At 36.2% G+C, this 19,488-nt stretch overlaps 1 protein-coding gene across 2 annotated transcripts in view; it reads right to left on the minus strand.

Moving 5' to 3' along the window:
• Positions 1-599: 599 nt before the first annotated feature.
• Positions 600-19,488, minus strand: part of LOC121322545 (dual 3',5'-cyclic-AMP and -GMP phosphodiesterase 11A) — a 70,772-nt gene continuing 51,883 nt past the window's right edge. For both annotated transcript variants that reach the window (XM_041262652.1, XM_041262651.1), the window contains 10 exons: positions 16,748-16,894; positions 16,545-16,652; positions 15,378-15,487; positions 14,853-14,943; positions 9,297-9,397; positions 8,015-8,092; positions 7,512-7,575; positions 7,033-7,107; positions 5,936-6,019; positions 600-1,675 (listed from right to left, as the gene is read on the minus strand). In XM_041262652.1, the coding sequence (XP_041118586.1) occupies positions 1,478-1,675; positions 5,936-6,019; positions 7,033-7,107; positions 7,512-7,575; positions 8,015-8,092; positions 9,297-9,397; positions 14,853-14,943; positions 15,378-15,487; positions 16,545-16,652; positions 16,748-16,894 (1,056 nt within the window). In that variant the 3' untranslated portion in view covers positions 600-1,477. The remainder of the gene's footprint in view (positions 1,676-5,935; positions 6,020-7,032; positions 7,108-7,511; positions 7,576-8,014; positions 8,093-9,296; positions 9,398-14,852; positions 14,944-15,377; positions 15,488-16,544; positions 16,653-16,747; positions 16,895-19,488) is intronic.

Genomic DNA, 19,488 nt, shown 5'->3' on the forward strand with positions numbered 1-19,488 from the left:
AATCAAGCATTCTTCAACCGCAACCCTAACCCTAACTTCAACTTCAACTTTTTCTCTAGAAATGGACTATAGTATGTTTGGCGAAAAAAGGGAAAGCCTTCAATGCAGAAAACCTCGTATCTACAGTTAAACATGGAGGTAGGTCCAGGACTGAAGACATTCTTGTTATTGAAGATCAGATGAATACAGCCATCTACCAAAACATTTTACAAGTACAATGACCCCATCTGTAGGTTGATTGGCAGACAGTTTATCTTCCAACACGACAACAACCCAATCCTAAGGTTAAGTCAACTGAAGTTCTTGAAGAAAACTAAGATAAAAGTTATGGAATGGCCTTTCACGATAACCAGAACTCAATCTAATAGAAATGCTTTGGATTGATCTGAAAAAAGCTGTTTGCTGAAGGAAATATGCAAGACAGAATGGGCCCAGATTTCACCAACAAGATGTAAGAATAATCATAAAAGCCGTAATAAAAAAAAAGGAGTGCCAATACTTGTGTCATGAATGAATATTTTAAAATAAAATGTGTTTGTTTTGTGATAAAGATTATTTGTTAAATTACTAGAAATTGTGAATTTTGCTTTTTGTTTTATTACAAAGTTTACTAAATGCTTGTCTTTAACCTGTTAGCTTGAATTGTGGTATAAGAGCAGAGCGCTAATACATTTGTCTGAGACTGTACATGCAACAAACTTAATTTTAGGAATGCAGACTTACTTGAAAAATCGATAAATGACTGCAGTACTCAAAGGATTTTCATGCACTTTTTATACATCATTTATCTGCAAGGCACAGGTTTGCTGTGCTGTGTATTTGCATTGCATACGTTGCTACAAACCCCAAGACAGCCCCTTAGCCTCACTTGTTAAATAAAAGTACACTTGTTATTTAACATAGGTAAGAGAGGGCCACAACATCTTCCTTTTGTTAAAAATATATATACATATGTACAGTACAAAATAGACATAATCCAAAACCATTCCTGCAACAGATATTTTAAGCAGTATAAGGAAAAGCATACAGGTAACAGACTGACACGCCTAACAGACGGGAACAATAACAAGTTTTGATACTGGTTATTTTCTTCCTTGCTTTCCTATTTTAATTGCAGCTCTACCAAGACTGCTTCACTGAATGACAAGAGCACTGAAGATCTATGTTCAACCATGCTCTTCATTAAGATGCTAGGTTTTTCACAGAGCTGCAAGCTAAACAAAACAAAAAGCTGATTGTGCATATTGATGGTGTCCAGCGATCCATACAGCAACACAAACCACCGTAACTGCATAGGAGAAACCTCCACTTCGTCTTCTCGATGGGTGAATACTGTGCGCTTAAGCAAAATCCACCTCTGCATCGAAAGCTAAGACAGAGTGCCATACTCCGGAAGCACAGCTGATTTCAGTTTCCCTCAGGCTGACTCTTGAAAAAGCCAATGCTAGGAAAGAGCCCTTCAGTGAACCACCAGGGACTAGCTTGTGTTATTTAGGGACAGGTTGCAGGATGTGCTGCTACTTGTACTTGTACCTGTACTTGAACTGCTACTGCTGCTGCTGGTATTACTTGGCTGATTGCGCTGTCTTTCCCTGTTTAGCTCCTCCCACTTCACTCTGTTTCCTCGGATGAGGTCCAGCATTGGCTGAAGCTTGGGGTTTACCTTCACCAAAGTCTGGAGAAAACAGACAAAAAAAACAAAATGACCATTTAAAAAACCTCTGTCAACATTTGCACTCTGCAGCATCTTATTTGTCAAAAATTAATTCAATAGCAATTGCAACAGCATGTAACAACTATTGCAATTTTTTTTTTTTTAATTGTGTAATTCTTTTTTTTTTTCATTTCGCAATCTGAAGCAATACAGTTTCTTGTCATGTTGGCTATATTAATTAATCTTTATGTTTGATCCTCATTCCTAAATACCCATCCTGATAGATACAGACATGTTACACAAGGAACACAAAGGTATTAATACAAACTGGTAACTGGGTAGCCCATTATGTATTGATAGATCTAGAGTTAGATCTCAGATGAATATACTTTTGTAGTATTTTGTAAATTTGGCTATACAAATAACTAAGGACGGTGTGTTTATATGTCCAATATCACTCATAAAAGGTTGGCAATAAGACTTATTGTTGCTTAAACCCAGCTTTAAACATACAACTACACAGCCACAGCTCTGCTCTTGAGCCAGAAAGCTTTCCTCGTGACAGAGCTGAGAAAGAACATAGACCATGAATCCAAATGAAAGAACAGCTATTTTCTTGGTGCTAAAGTCTGGATGTTGTTTTGTTTTCTTGCTGACTGGTTTAATTTTCTTTTTCTGCAAAATGCTTCTAAGTGCGTCAATAATACCCAAAGGCAGAACACTGAATACATTACATACACCGTGCGGCCAAGTTTAATATAACTCCCACGAGTTGAGCAACCTCATTTACAAATCGTCATCCACCCTAACGCTGGAGCTGTAGGCTTTGGTTTAGGGCTGGAATGTTAAGTTTTAATTGCACAACAGGCTAATAACAAAAAAACAGGGTATAAAGAAAAAGTGAATTTTACACAGAGCTCTATTAGGAGCCAAGCAAGACTCTTACTGAGATCCACTGCTGCTCTGTGAATGTAGGCTACCTCTTCTCATGACCATGATAGAAAATGATTGCATTAACATGTTGTGACTAACAGTTAACATATTCTCTCTCTCTCTCTCTCTCTCTCTATATATATATATATATACATACATACATACATACATACATACATACTGGTATGCATGAATGTACAAAAAGGGGCAATATGCCTTATAGTGTATGGTAAACATTACATGGTACAGTCGCAGACAAAAGTATCAGCACCCTACATTTATTATACCATCATTCAAGGTAACAGATTAAGGACAAGTATTTAGTAATCTTTAAGCACTTTTTTTTACTAAAACAAAACCCAACTCCTTTGTCTTGACCATCATCAGCTGTGTTGCCAAAACATTCCATGTGGGTCTGAAATGTGTAGTTTTTTTTAAAGAGACAGATACATAAACGTGGATTTCCATTTAAAAACATGACCTGTTATTACAGTAGGTTAAAGGATGCTTTCAATTAGCTTGACTTGCCTTCCAATGTGCGTCCACTCCTGCCTTACTGCCTTGGCCAGCAGTGTCTTCTGGGTCAAACCATTATATTGGCTCAAAGCACATCAGTGAACAGGGGAAGCAGCTGATTAGTTACTGACCAAGTGGTGTGGGGCAATTTTATCATCTGGGTAAAATATCCCAGAAAGTGCTAGACAGTCTAAAAGCATATCATGCAAAAATAAAATACATGTTTGCTGAAATGCGTGTTTCTTTCAAAACTGCACAGTTTAGACCTGTGAAACAAATGGAAGCGCAGGTAAGATTTATAAAACTGCTAAAAACACTTTAACCTGTCAAGGATATAGTAACACATTATGAGCACTGGTATGCAATGAGTATTGTGAAATCAGCAGGGTTGCTGTGATGCAGCTGACTGTGAAATGCAGCATTTAAAGAGGTCCTGAAGGTGTTTTTAAAGGTTCCCTATTCTATTCACACACTGATGATAAGACAGCTGCTCACTGAAGTAGTATTGCACAAAATAAATGGTTCACACAAAAACTGAATGAGACATTCTGAAAGAGCAGTTCCAGGGGTTAGGGATAAGGGTGACAAGAAATAATGAAAGTGAATGAGAGGATGGAAGAGGCACAGATACCGCCACAGCTTACTGTGAGGACTGAAGAAAAATCCAGCTTGTGTATCTTTACTAGTCCTCTCTTGACAGCATTGGCTTTCCATTTCAAGGTGTTGCAGATATGTAAGGTGAAAGTGTTTTTAATTGATGACTAGCTTACACAAATTAGTCGAGAGGCACAAACTCAAAACATGTAGTCTGTTAATCTTTTTCTTAATGTATACGATTTATTTAAATCACTTTGAATGGACAGAAAGGTTATTATTTATCTAGAATGATTATTCAGCACACTGCTTGAATATTGAGGTTAAACCCTGCCCTGGAGGGATCACACCTTAGAGGATGATAGGGTCGTTCAGCCTTAATGCCCATCCAATCCTTTGGCAATTAGTACCAACTGTGATGTTGAATTTATAGTGTGGTCTGCTTTCCATAATAAACTGGGTCTAATACATCAAATCCTGGCTAATAATCTGGCTTTCCTCACAGTTAACGGGAGTTCCTCTGAGCTTTCGTTTTTCTCTATAGTGATTTTGCACATAGGATATCTATGGCCAAATAATAATAAAAAAATACAAAATATTGAGGGGTTACCTTAGCGATTCTAATTTGATACCTTTGTAGCTGTGTGTTCAGATTCACCAAGAATCTCTGAAAAGTGCCTTTCAGTTCAAAACCTCAATGGCTTTTTCAATTAAAAAAAATTAAAAAATAATATTTACATCTTTTGGTACTCTTATCCTACATTAACATTCCGGCAGGGACGTGAACACTCAGCAAGATAAGAGAACTGAACTGTTATCTAGAGGGCTTTGAAGAGGTGACGCCTGGCAGCTGTTGTGTAACATTGCATTAGTATTCTGCACGGCACACAGAACCAGGGAAACTAGATTACAAGGATTTCCTTTCTCACGCAGACAGAAACAAAACACACTGTGAAGTTCTGGTGAATCAAACCACAGCCATTGTTTGAAATCAGGCATGCTTAACAGAAAACTGAATTACCAACAAAGTCATTTACACCACATTTCACAGTCACCACATCTGAAGTCAAAGTACCCAGAAATACCTCGCTAATTTTAAACTGGCAATTATTTAGCCACTGCCAGCCTTTAGCTGTCAGTTCTTTAAAACTGTCTGACTTATGGTTTATGTAGCACGATATCTACTTCTATTAGAGAATTATTTATTTATTTATTTATTTATTGTCATTTCATATGAGCAGCAGGCATCAGCAGATTGTTGATTATAGGCATCGAAGGGATCACACGTCACAATCTATTACACGTTCTATGGTAAGGCATAGAATCTTTTTCGGTTCTGGTGGTAAGTCAGGTATTAAACTCTTTCTCCTGATTCAACAGCCCAGGCACTCGTGACATCTTAGAACATCTCAAGCTCAGACTTTCCACCTCCCTTCCCTCCCTCCTCTCCCCCTCCCCCCCCCTCAGGATGACAGAGGGAACAACGATTCCTTCCACTTAGGTACACGGTTGTTGCGCCATCAAAGTTCCGGAACTCTCCATTCTCATTGTTCATACTCCTGCTGAAACTCCCCTTTTATGTGTCTGACATGCTAAAGCTGCATTCCAACTGCTGCTGTGATGTCACTGCACTTCCAGCAAACCTGCCTGTGACCTCACTTCAAAGTTAATGTGCTCAGCTCCCACAGCAGGGAAGACTGTAGGTTAATCTGTTGAACAAGCACAGCTTCCGAATATGGGTGTCAGTAGTGAAGGGGTAGGGGATTAAAATTAGCATACTGTTATGACCCACCTGCTCACAGGCATAACATAACAGCTGGCTTTTATTATTTTGGTGACGAGGATGTATGCCAGCTCATATACAAAGCAGTCGATGCATACAGCAGAATTGCACACCTACATAATGTGGGTTAATGCAAATGGATACACATCATACCTAATTAATAGAGCTAGCTACTGCACACTTCACCTACTTTTATGTTTAACGTTAATCTTTACGATAAAAAAAAGAGTGCACAGTACTGTTTAACATATTCCCTTCACCCCTTAACCATGTGTCCAGAACAAGTATAAGTAGCATACTCAGCTAAAAGGCAGTGGTTCTGTATTGTTCTAGCACACAGTCAGATATTGTATAATGGCAGATGAGGTACAGCAGTGGAACATTTCCCCTTTGTCTTATTGTGGCAGTATTCTCCCCTCTATTGCAGGTCACAATGTAAAGGCTGTGGGGATTACCTCATAGAGTGGAGCACAGATTCCATCAATCCACTCTAGCTGGAGGCCTGGCAGTTCATCTTTCCTGTTCCGATCAAAAATGGCCTGCAACACAAACACAATTTCATGCTTTACTGCCCTTCTGTATATTAAATATGCCTCCCTAGAGATTGAAAACAATGTCACTGCTGATATGCATAGTACAGCATCACATGATGCCGTTTATCTAGCTAGGGAATACATTACTATTGTTGTTGCTTGCTGTTCAGAAGAAATTAGGTGTATTTTATTTATCCCCTGTTAAACCAAAAAATGCCATCATTGATCCTAACAACTTGTATCACATACGGAACTATTTTTGGTTCAAAATGGTATTTCATATTTTTTCCACAATTATCCCTGATGGCATATTTAATTCAGCTGGAATCACAGTAAATCCCAATTGAGAAACATTACTTATTTAAGAGTAACAGAACTTCTACAATTCCAGCTGTTTTGCATTTTAAAAAGTGCTTCATCATCACTTGCATCATCCTTTGTGTTAAAATATGGAGAAACACAATGTAACCAAAAATAATTTTAACACGTAATGAAAGCTAGGTCCACCCAATTAATGGCACTGGTCTACATTGCCATTGACAAAATGGATTTTAATACTAACTTTACAATGTAAACAATGTAGTAGTTGCAAATTGTTGTTGAATTACAATTTTCAAAAGCCTCACTATGTTGAAAATATATTGTCAGCAATACCATTTTTGATGTGTTGACCATATTTTGTCTGTTTACTATATGCCCCAGAAAGCTGTAGTAGTACTTAGACTTACTAATTCAGAGTATAGAACTTCTACACGTTTGATACTACTGACACCTCGTTACCTCACTACTATACTAAATGTTTTTTTTTTTTCTGACATTTGCAGTTAGCCTAAATTCTTTTGCATTGAAAAAATAAATAAATAAAAACTAATTTCCTGACACAGTAGATAAGGTGGTAGATCAACGCAAAATTCTGTGAGAGAATAATATATGATGGGTTTTATATACTTATTACAAAATAAAATAAAAAAATAACAATGAGTAAATATGATGAAGACTAAGGTATGTGTATGGTTTACCGACGGAGTGAGTTTTAGTTCTGATCTTTCTCTGTCTCCTTGTTCGAAGAATTCACTGGTTACAAGCTCAGCCACCTGAAACACATTCATACAGAAATAAAAGAAAAGTTTGAGCAAAGGTTAATACAGAACAGTGACTATTTGTTGCTCCCTTTGCAACTAGGGCAACTGCAGCCCAATGTATCCCATAATAATCACAGAGATACAGTGAACACAAGGTGAAGCTAGAGCTACAGTGTGTGCAGTACAGTACTGTACAAAAGCAGCAGGTGTTCAAAGCACTTGGGTTGAATTTCTAGGCAAGTAGCCAATGTATACACTGCTTTAATGGGCCAAGATAGATTTTCAGAATTTAGTAGTTTTGTTTAGAAGACTTTGCCTGCATTGTGGATTTTGTGAATATCCAGTTTGCTGAATCCTCAGACCCAGGCACAAAATGAGCTGCTAGTCAGATCAGCTACGAAAATTCAATTACTTGCCTTCCTTGATATCTCCCAAGGTTTTGTCACAGCTCCCAGATCACAGGCAGTCATCAGCATAGACCTGGAGAAAGGCACAGCATCTTACAGCAAACAGTGTCTGCTATTGTTTTTAATTCAAACTAACTAACTAAAAATTACACTAGTGGTCCCTGAGGACATAACAGGAATGGTACAATTTGAGGATCTTAAATTAAGGGGAAAAAAGCATCCAGGTGTTTTAATCTTTATTTTTACCACAATAACACACATATAAACAGATTCCTTAATAAACTATAATGTTCCATAGCTAGAAATGAACAGGTTAATGTGTTTGAAAGGGATTGTAGTTTGTAGTTTATTACCATGAAAAAAACAAACAAAATAAACAAATAAAACTGTAGCAAACTTTTAACTGGAAAAAAAGGCTCTACATGTACTTGACGAATCTCTACATTAAAATAATGGGAAGGTGATACACAGAGGTACTGGTGCATTTCACTAATACAGGACGCTGGACTTACCTGAACATTTCTCGATGATTCTTAACGTTCCAGTTATATTCTCCTTTATCAACCAGTTCAAAAAATTCATTTCTCTTCCTGAAAAAAAGCAATATATTATAATTAGAATGGTCGGCATTATAATGAGAATTGCATGTTTGTAATTATAGTTCAGTAAAGTATCCAGATCTGCCCAGCAATAATACATGCCCTTGGCTACATTATGGATCAGATTTAAGCTTTTGCTCCACTGCAAAACAATAATGTTCTACAGCTAGCAAGATAGAGATTGGGCCCTTTATTCGTATCATGAATAGTCTGTTGTTTTCTATTTAACTCAAAATAGCGGAAACTTTGCACAAGAGATTAAGTGCAGTGTAGTTAATAATTGTTCATGCACGTTGCAGTCACAAGTCTAGGAAATTACATTTTCAATTGCACAAAACTTCCACAAGGGGGCACTAGAAACTAAATAAGTTGTATATCAACAAATGATTAAACAATGTGTTTAAAACAGACATTTTGGAGACATTCATATACCAAAAATGCATAATTATATTTCAAACTATTATGTTTTAACATAAATGTTTTAATAAATAAGTCAACAAGCACATTTGAGTTTCACAATATGGGGATTTACCTTCTAATGTTATGTGTCCCATCTTTAATACATTTTTTATTGAAAAAAATGCTTTGGACATGTGCATTTCTATTGAGTCTATGAGTATGTTGGATAATCTTAGGTAACATTTCTACAATTAAATGTAACAATTATCGGCTTACTAAAAAGTCAACTTAAAAAATGTCTATAATAAAGCTATACAACAGAAAGCACAATATTACATTTGCAGCATTATTGATTTATACATGTTTTTTTAAAGAAACAACTCATTACTGTTCCTAAGTTGACTGTGCATTAGTCAATATGAATCACTTAAAGTACTGAACAGAAAAAGGTGTTGGTCAAACCAGGACTGGCTTCAGCGTGTACAAATGAACCTGTTAGTTCAATCACCAGAAATGAGGTTACGTTATTTATAACCCATGACACGGACTGCTATGTGGACTGCTTGTAGATTGCATGTGGGTTGTACATACAGTCTGTTTTTATTAAATAAAAGTCCCCATTACTGTGGTATGCATGGTAAATGGCCAACAAATTCGAACACATAAACAAGCAATGCTAACAGATAAGTACGACAAAGCATTAGCCACAACTTCTGAGTTTTCAGTATGTTCACAGCACATTAATTTTACCCTGAAAAAGGTTCAAATAAATATCAAATAAATAATTTGCACATACTCAAAGTAGAGGGTAAGGTCAGTGGCCAGTATTGACTGTTTCAGAAGCTGCATAAGGTCACTATACTCCCTGGAGGATAAGTTGGCAAAGATGTTGTGGCCCTGTAAAGAGACAAAACAACACAGAAGCATTTTTAAAACATTACAGAACAAACTTAGCATTGCTGGAGGCATGCAGTTTAGCTACATTATGATTCCAATCTTCTTTCTCTTCATCACACAATGCTACCATTCTGAGCTTTCCCACGCTGTATCTGCATGACTGACACCTGTTTATTTTGAAATATTAATACTGTACACACTAATGTATAAATGACATCATGACATTTTTTTTTTTTAAATAAATACAACGAAGGCTGCAGAAAGAAGTTGTTTCTTCCCAGTTTTCAAGTCCAATTCCTTTAAGAAAAGTTTTGAAAACTGTCTTGTATGCAGTACGTCTCTCTCTCTCTCTCTCTCTCTCTCTCTCTCTCTCTCTCTCTCTCTCTCTCTCTCTATATATATATATATATATAGAAAGAAATGAAAAAATGTACAATGATCATTATGTGTCTGATGCATATCAACTTGTAATTATAACAGTGGTTTCTGCTTTGGTTGTGTTGTATTTGCTCACTGCTGCAGGCTGTGTTTCTGGGGTGTGTGCTGCTGGGAGAGGCAGCAGGTACCTGCAGCTGTGCAGGAGAGTGCTCTTTGGAATCAGTCAATGAAGAGCCTGTTCCTGGAGTCTGGGGTGATGAAATATATAAAAGGCAAGGTTACCCCTCTATTTGTGTAGAGAGAGTGACTCTCTGTATGTTTTGTTCTTTTCTGTTGTAGCCTATGCACAGCCTTGAAAGGTTTATTAGGGTTAAGGAAACCATAAAAACAAAAGGCTCTCCAGGCTCATGTTTACATCCAGTTTCAAATATTAACTGTGTCAAGTTGCTGATCTTCACTGGGAACCCACAAGGAGCTTTGCCTTGTCACTGGATTTCCCGCAGACTGGGGTGTCAAAATCATCAGGAACTGTTTCTCCTCACCACTCTACAACGGCCCCTACTGGCAAGGTGTCCATTAAGCTCAATTGGAAACCCATAGAGTTAGCTGTCTCCTGAGCTGTTGTGTGGAGATGCTGCGGTGAGGGAACATAATTGTACATTAAACTAAAGTACAATAATATGAGACCTGCTTAAACATCAGCAGTTGAGAGAAAACGAGAAGCTCAACAGAAAGGGTTAACTTTAGTTTAAACTTGATTCACTGGGTAGCCCCAGCTCTTTGAAACAGTTAAACTGCTCTGGTTTAACATATTATATTATATTATATTATATTATATTATATTATATTATATTATATTATATTGTGAACCTTAGGAATCCCAGCACCTTAGTAATGTCTGTATACTGCTGATAAAGCACTTTGAGGTTTGTCCGCCCTCTTTACAACATGCAAGGAGATGTAGGGGTGAGTAAAATGACATGGCTAAAATGCTAAACATTTTGTACAAATGTACAGTTTTAATGTCCACTTTGTATCTTTATTTTCCTTTTTCAGGTAGTCCATAAATTTACGATATATATATATATATATCTTATATATATATCTATATAATAATATATATATATATACACACACACACACACACACACACACACAAACATGTAAAGTGTTGGTCCCATGTTTCATGAGCGGAAATAAAAGATCCCAGAAATTTTCCATACGCACAAAAAGCTTATTTCTCTCAAATTTTATGCACAAATTTTTTTACATCCCTGTTAGTGAGCATTTCTCCTTTGCCAAAATAATCCATCCACCTGACAGATATGGCATATCAAGAAGCTGATTAAACAGCATGATCATTACACAGGTACACCTTGTGCTTTAGACAATAAAAGGCCACTCTAAAATGTGTAGTTTTGTCACATAACAGAATGCCACAGATGTCTCAAGTTATTGCAAAGCTTTATAACTCTGAATCTAATTCTCTCATAACTGGTTCTAAATCCCTTGCTACCTGCATGAGTCAATATCACCACAAGCTAAAGTTATATCCCTTCACACTACTCTACAAGTAGAGTAAAATATCTAAAATAACTTATATAGAATATTTATATATATCTATAACATATATATATATAAATATAATATATATATATATCTGTTATATATATATATGCAATATATATATATATATTATATATATATATATATATAAATAGGTAAATGTGTGTGTATACATATATATATATATATATATATATATATATATATATATATATATATATATATATATATATATATATACATTACACCATTTACAAAAAAGGTTTGAAGGTATAAATGCCATGTCCGCTAGGTGATAGTAAATTAATAGTAATCCTATATTAACCATTACCAGTTTCTATAACAGCTGGCTCATAATAGGCTTTTATTACATGTGAACTGTCGCTGGATGCTTACTAGATAACAAGTGGGCATTTGAGCCAATTGAAATTGGACTCTTCTATAGATGGTAGTAGGATTTAAAAGTATTAGAAGGGATAACAAATAACTAATGGCAGTGTAGATAATGTGAGTTCATTCTACAGAACAACTAAAATATCTGAAATTCAACTTAAGAGACATAACCACTCAGGCTGGTAATCCCTATAACTGACTATACTTGTGTCTAACATTGTTCGTAAATGGAAGCATTTACAGTATTGCTAACATTTAGCATGCCTTTAACATTACCTAATCCATCAGAGATGTAATTATCTCAACAAGGGAATTCTCCTATTTTCTGCACGTACAAATCACAGCACAGACGTGATCTGCTTATGCAAATGTGACTTTGATATTAAAGTTTATTTAATTTAACCCTCACTGGGGTATAGCAAATGTGTCACGAAGGGAATCCAATAAAATCCAGAAACTGAAATGAGCTGAACTTGGAAACCCCTTTCAAAATGTGTTAGAATCAAAAGCTCCTCTGACGATCAGGCTTCTATCACTGATCAGGTGCAGTCCACACCTCAGTGAGCCCTGTTTTCCTCAAAAGCTAACTAGGAAAAATACCTTTTGAGCATTTTTGTGCTTTACTGCTAATTACACTTTTCATATTTAGAAAGTCTTTTTGCAAATAAGGGGTTTTAAACAGATTTTACATATATTAACAACGTAGCCTACAAATATACTGTTCAGCAAGGAAGATAGCACATCACTGTGGCTCACTAGTTTTTGCTGTCTGAAATTTTACTACCAGGTACATTAAAGTCAACAATCCAAATCTTGACTTTTCGGTAGAGTTGGAAAACAGTGGTGGTGGATAGTATGCAGTTAGGGGTTCACGTTCTGGCTCATGTTCTGACTGTGCAAAGTTGCCGATCTTGACTTGGCACTCCTGCAGGTTAGTGAAGCAAAATCCTTACTGTGCTACAGCAGACCCTGCTGGCCAGCACCTGCAGAGATGGCTTTGTCCTCCAGAGGCTAGAAGACATCCTCTGTAGCACTCTTGGGTGTAAAGAGAAAATTGCCTTGGTCCTGGGATCGGAGGACACCCAGTGACCTTTAATTCACCTGCACTGAGGGGATTTCTACGGTGAACATTACTGGATATTCTAAATTTGGAAGAAAGACGACGGTAAAATAATTGGGTATACTATATATAATTGGGTAAGAATATCTGCAAAAACCATAATAAAAATTATTTATTATTAAACTCTGATAAAACAGATAATGCTATTAGGATCAAAAAATCAATTCAACAATACAAATTCACATGCTTTTGCAGCTGACAGCTTTCCATTCAAGTTGAGGTCTGAAATGAGAAATCTGGGTATAATCTTTATCCCATATCTCTCATTTGAACCTTATACTAGAAAGGTAACCAAAGTATCATTTTTTCATTTAAGAAATATTGCTAAGCTAAGGTACTTTCTATCCATGCAAGATGCAGAGAGGTTGATGCATGCTTTTATAACACCCAGACTAGATTACTGCAATGCTCTGTTCTCTGGTATTCCCAGATCAATCTTATCTCGACTGCAGCTTGTGCAGAATGCTGCTGCCATGGTCTTAACAAGAAGTACAAGATATGATCACATTACCCCGGCACTGGCAGCCCTACATTGGCTCCCTGTTAAGTTCAGGGTTGATCTTAAGGTTATGCCTATTACATACAAAGCATTAAATGGTTTAGCTTCCTCATATTTAAATGATATTTTAATCCCATACACACCTATACGACCACTGCGATCCCAGGACACAGGACTGCTTACTGTCCCTAGGATTGTTAAAAAAAACACAGGAGGTAGAGCATTTGGCTTTAGGGCTCCCGAATTATAGAATCAACTGCTAGTTTGCCATAAAATGTAGCGGTTTTTAAAACCTGATTGAAGACGTATTTTTATAATCTGTCGTTCATATTTCAATGTTATTACCTTGTATTGTACTGCATTTTACCTGTATAGTTTTGCATTTTGATATTTATTGTTGATTGTTTTTTGTGCTCACCAAACAACTGCTGTTCTGTTCTGTTGTGAAGCGCCCTGTGACAATTTATTGTGAAGGGGGCTATATTAAATAAAAATTGATTGATTGATTGAATTCAATAGTAAAATTACAAAGGAACAGGGGACTGCACCCGGGGATAAGTGTTTCAGTGAAAATGGGACTTAGGAGCTGAAAGCAAATTACTTTGAAAGTACAACATTTTCCATCACTTTTGCAATCAAAGTTATCTGCAAGAACATTTTTAAACAGATTTTTTAATCATTCACTGTTTATTAAGAAATAAAAAAAACAGACAGCATTATGAAAGTTTCAATAATTGTTGTATGCGGTATGTGGTCTCGGAGTGGTATGTTACATACTGATGGGCTAGTTGGAAGGAAAACACTGTTTCCATAGCAACCATTCTACTATAACAAGCCAACCAAATTCAGGTGATACTTCTCAGCAGTGGTTTAGAAACAAATAACATCATAGAAATCACAAACCGTTCCATCTCAAAAGAAAAATAAAGATATAGATAAGTATGGCTTTGTGTCTCAACTGTTTTACACAGTCCACATTAAGCTTATCTGAAACTTAGTATCTATCAATGTTTCAGATAAGATTCTATGTAAGGTGCCCCAGTGACTCCTTCAAAAACTGTCTGGAGTTTGATAACTTCATCATGTTAAAGCGACCCCACTGGTCAGGTGAGTCACGAGTCCAGGCAGATACCTCCCAGGCTGGGCCCTTGACTCCAAGGTTCCGTTGGACGCTCCCTTGCTTCAGTTTGCAGGTGAAAAGGGGTGCTTGACTTGATATCATGAACTGAGGCTGCTCATTGATCTTCAGTCAGCCTGATTAGTAAGTAGGCCATAGTGGTGACGCGATATTCAAATGGGATATTTAAAAATTGGAAATTGAACAAATATTGATTTTTTTTTTTTAAATGACGTGATGAAAGACAATCATAAACAAAACACTTTAGTTTACAAAATCTAAGAGGTGCTTCATTTTTAGCAACAGGTTTTGCTTTATATCATACAAGCAATGGAAGATGGCAAGAGAATTAACATTAAAAATGGTCAAATATGCACAGTACCTCACTTTGAAGAATCATGACGGCATGATTAAAATGGTGATGCTCCAGAGTAGCCGACGTACCATACAACTGAGACAAAGCTGAACCTGTCCTAGAAGAAGGAGACAGGAAATCCAGTTTAACAGCAAACAACTAACAAATTATTTATACTTCTCTTTTAACTAAATTTAATTTATTAATTAATAAACAGAGGGATAGATAGATTCACAAAATGTGCAATTAGCATGATTCTATTGAGAAGAGAAAACTTTACCCAATAAAATTACCGAACCAGTAAGAACACACTCATCCATTTAACTTGCCGGCACATACTGTAGTCTTAAGGTGTTCCTTTTTTTGGGGGGGAATTCTAAGTGGTGTTTTTTTTTTTTCAAATAACTTGGAGCTTGGAGCATCTACAGATAAACAGCTCAATAAAGACATTGTACAACACAACCGGAAGGTTCTTTTTGGAATTAATTGGTATCAATGTCTACACAAGTCTTTAAAAAGAGACCAACAGCAGTTACAATGTTAAAAACGTACTTTGCTTGAAACGCATTATTCGTTCCCCGGTGGTCCAGGTCATGGCACAAACAGCCTACAATCAGAGCTAACATTTCAACCTCTGTCAGAGTTTTCTGAAAACCTGCTGTCTGAGAATTAAAGTATAAATACATATCACAATGAGAATACTTTTTTTTTCACAAATAAACAATCACAGAAGTGTTAATAATAAACATTTTGTAATAGCTGATGACTTACATGCTCCTGGATTGTAAGGACATTATAAATCGTTTGAATAGTCATTGGAAAGTGGTTCCGAATGGATCTAGAATGGATTCTTCAGGAATTCCAAAATAAAAGAGAGCCCCCTTGAAGCAGCCATGAAAAGTATCCTCTAATATTGTCTTACACAGTACCAATACCTCAGAAAAGCAGTAACATAACAGGCCCTTCTGTTTTGTCTACGGAAAATGTTCTATAAATTTAGAATGAAAACGTCATAAAGGGTAAATGTCAAGCTCATATTGAAACATGTCAGAAAAGTTTATGTTAGCAGACAAAGCAAAGAAACTGATCATAGTCAATGTGTATTGTAAAATAATGATAGTTAGCCTGCTGACTAACAATAGTTAACCTAACAAACCCCCCCTTAACCCCCCCCCCCCCATCATCAACAAACATCATAAGCTTGCTAAGTTTATTTATTGGTTTATTCTTGGAACTCCTTCAGACAAAAAATAAAGCAATCAATTGAGGAAGAAAAAAAAAACATCAAAGCCAAAAGATTCAGTATGTCTTTCTGTACTTATATTTGCAATCCTCACAGGCTAGTCAAGGTAGTTAAGCATTTTTCAGTGTGATACTAATGGCTTTTGAGCCTTTAGAGCATAAAAGTCATAATGTGAAAAAATAATAATACAGTAAAATATGTATCTGTGTTAGAAAATACCTTTCTGATTACCTTCCTGTTGAGCTAGAAGATGGAGAACAAATGTAATACAGAATCTAACATTCCCCAAGCGAGGAGTGACTCTTACAAACGTTACTGACTTTAGACAGAAAATACAAAAACTTAGATGCTTGTTTTTTTTATGGAACAATGAAGAGATGATGAGGGGTTTGTTAAGAGATAAAATGTTACTACAGTGTTCTTAAATCACCCTTCCGGGTGCTAACAAATGAGAAAAGCAGGTGTGTGGTACTTACTGTTAACATTGAAAACATGCACTGACAAACATTGAACGCATGCCGCCAGTTGTGGTACAACACCATTCGGTAATTCTTCCTGACTGTCAACAACCATCTACACAGCGTCTGGGAGGGGAAAGAAAGGTAGATTGCATTCCGGTTATAGATACTGGCATAATGCCTTCAGGGTGGTAGTTTATGTTGGCAGGGTCCAAGTTTACCTCATAATCGATTTTGAATTTTTGCACCATGCCGAGCTCCATAAACATGCGGAGGGCAGCAGTGATCATGGCGTCGACATCCAGAGAAAAGTCATCAAAAGATAATTTATCGATGCCAAGTTCACAAACGAGTGGGATGTTTGCTGCCTAAGAAGAGAGCGAGAAAGACAGAGAATTCTCAGCATCGAAATAATGCAAAGATAAGGTTTTTGCTTGGACTGTTTCAGAAAGAAAATGCTACATAACTGACTTTAGCTTTCACACTCTCCAAAGGTCAAAGGTCCAATCCCAGTAGAGCATCTTGTTATAGTTTACCCACTGTTTATATATACTGGATTCTGTCGAGTCAATGACCAGGGGGCGTAAAGTTGTCATGTCATTTTGTCATTTTTGCAGAGGGAGTACTTTTTTTAACATTAGGTAGGTAGATTATGTTTACAATTAGACATGCACATTCAGTATAATTCACCTTTCAGCAGGACAATGACCCCAAGCACACAGCCAAAGTGACACTGGAGTGGCTTAAAAATAAGAAAGTGAATGTCCTACATTGCCCAGTCAAAGCCCGAACTTGACTCCAATTGAGAATCTGTGGCAAGACTTGAAGATTGCTGTCCACCAACGATCACCATCCAACTTGACAGAGCTTGAACAATTTTGCCAAGAAGAAAGGTCGTATATTGCACAATCCAGATGTGCAAACCTGGTAGAGACTTACCCCAAAAGACTCACAGCTGTAATTGCTGCCAAAGGTGGTTCCACCAAGTATTGACTCAGGAGGGTGAATACCTATCTAACCATGACATTTAAATTTTTTTTTTTTCATTAAGTGTTGTTCATAATAAAAATTCTTCAAAGTGTTAAGTAGGTTGTGAAAATCAAAGGAAAAGAAATCCCATTTAAATGCATCAATATTTCAGGTTGTAACACAACAAACTGTGACAACGTCCAAGGGGGGTCAATACTTACTATAGGCACTGTATAGGGGTTAGGGTTAGGGTGGTTTCCTATAAAACCTCAATGGTGTGTGTGTATATATATATATATATACCTGTCTGGCATAAATATGGATCAATATTTGAAAAATGAATGTGTTTTATTATATATATATATATATATATATATATATATATATATATATATATATATATATATTATAATATATATATATATATATATATATATATATATATATATATATATAGGTCCTGTGTGTATTTGTGTGTTGTGTATTTGTGTGTTGTGTGTTGTGTGTGGTATATTAATGTTGGTATATAGGTATTGGTGCATGGGATATGAATGGGTCTGTGTAGCACGAGTGATTTAAAATATATAGTTGCATTTAGTGATGGGGATTGCACTTCACTTCACGTGCATTTATAGTAATTAATAGTATGTGGGCACGGGGTTGCACAAATTAGTTAATGTGCTGGGATTCAAGTGAATAATTAATTAGTAATTGAATCACAGCACAACAGTATATAGAGATGCACATTTTACTCACTGTGTGTTCAGTGGAGAACGGGTATGGAGAGGAGGTAAAAACTATTTAAAGAAAACAAAAAATAACAATTGCTACGACGTGCTGGAGAACCAGCACTGTACTTGTTTTGTCTCTAGCGTTTGTCCACCCTGTTTGTTTAGTATTAGTCTGTTTTGTTTGTCAGTTTATTTTGGCCTCAGGTGCTGTGTCCTGTTTTTTTTGTTTAAATCTTGTATTTGTTTCACTCAATAAATGCACTGAGCATCACAGCATCACAGTTTCAATCCCCGTACTGCTTGTCTCTGTGTACTCCTTTCTGGACTGATGTCACCCTACAGCCAGCCTCTTCACAAAGGGGTAGGACTTCAACAAGCAGTAAACATACGATGACAGCTTATATTATACGTTTAATTCTAAAGAAATCTAGCACTTAATAAGAAGTATCGTCATTTGTATATATCAAATTTAAAAAAATAAAAGCAAGAAGTATATATACTATATATATATATATATATATATATATATATATATATATATATATATATATATATATATATATTAATAACATGAATGCATTATATTTTCAGTAAGGGGGAAAAAAAATAACTTTGGAGTGAAGAACTTGATAAATCTGGCCCCATGTGTCACATTATACCTAATAATCCAATGCTGTACTTCAACTGAATGGGAAGGCATCACCAATTCATGATGGGTTCTCTCCCCTGGTACTACATTCTGAGTAATGTTTGGATGGTATTCTCTTCCATGACTTTGTCACAACTAAAATATTAATTTATATTAGAAGATGAACCAAACAATACGCAGTTCCTTCCAATATCGTCCCCAGATGTTCTTCTATTAATGTGTAGTACCGCATAGAAATGTGTACTTTCTTTCTGATAATGTCTGAATTGATATAATGTACCCCAAGCTATCTATTGATTTTACAGTATTATTGGCTACAAGAGCTTATTGGCAAAATGTTGATTTAATACAGCTCAGTCAAGTTTTTCTACATCATACAGTACCACAGTCAAGGGTTTGCTTTAACCACAAAAATATGTGTGTATTCTGTCCTCTGTGTGTTGTATAGAATAAATGACTATGCTTCCGGTATATCCTGATATTCACCTTGGAGAATATTTTCCTCCATTATGGTTTGGCAAAGCTAGTTTTAGCTGGAATAAGACTGGCTTGAACAGGTATTTTTTCAGAACAAGTGCATACTAAATTAGTGATTAGGTGATGAGATATTTAA

The sequence above is a fragment of the Polyodon spathula genome, chromosome 11 (genome assembly GCF_017654505.1).
Source record: "Polyodon spathula isolate WHYD16114869_AA chromosome 11, ASM1765450v1, whole genome shotgun sequence".
Taxonomy (NCBI): domain Eukaryota; kingdom Metazoa; phylum Chordata; class Actinopteri; order Acipenseriformes; family Polyodontidae; genus Polyodon; species Polyodon spathula.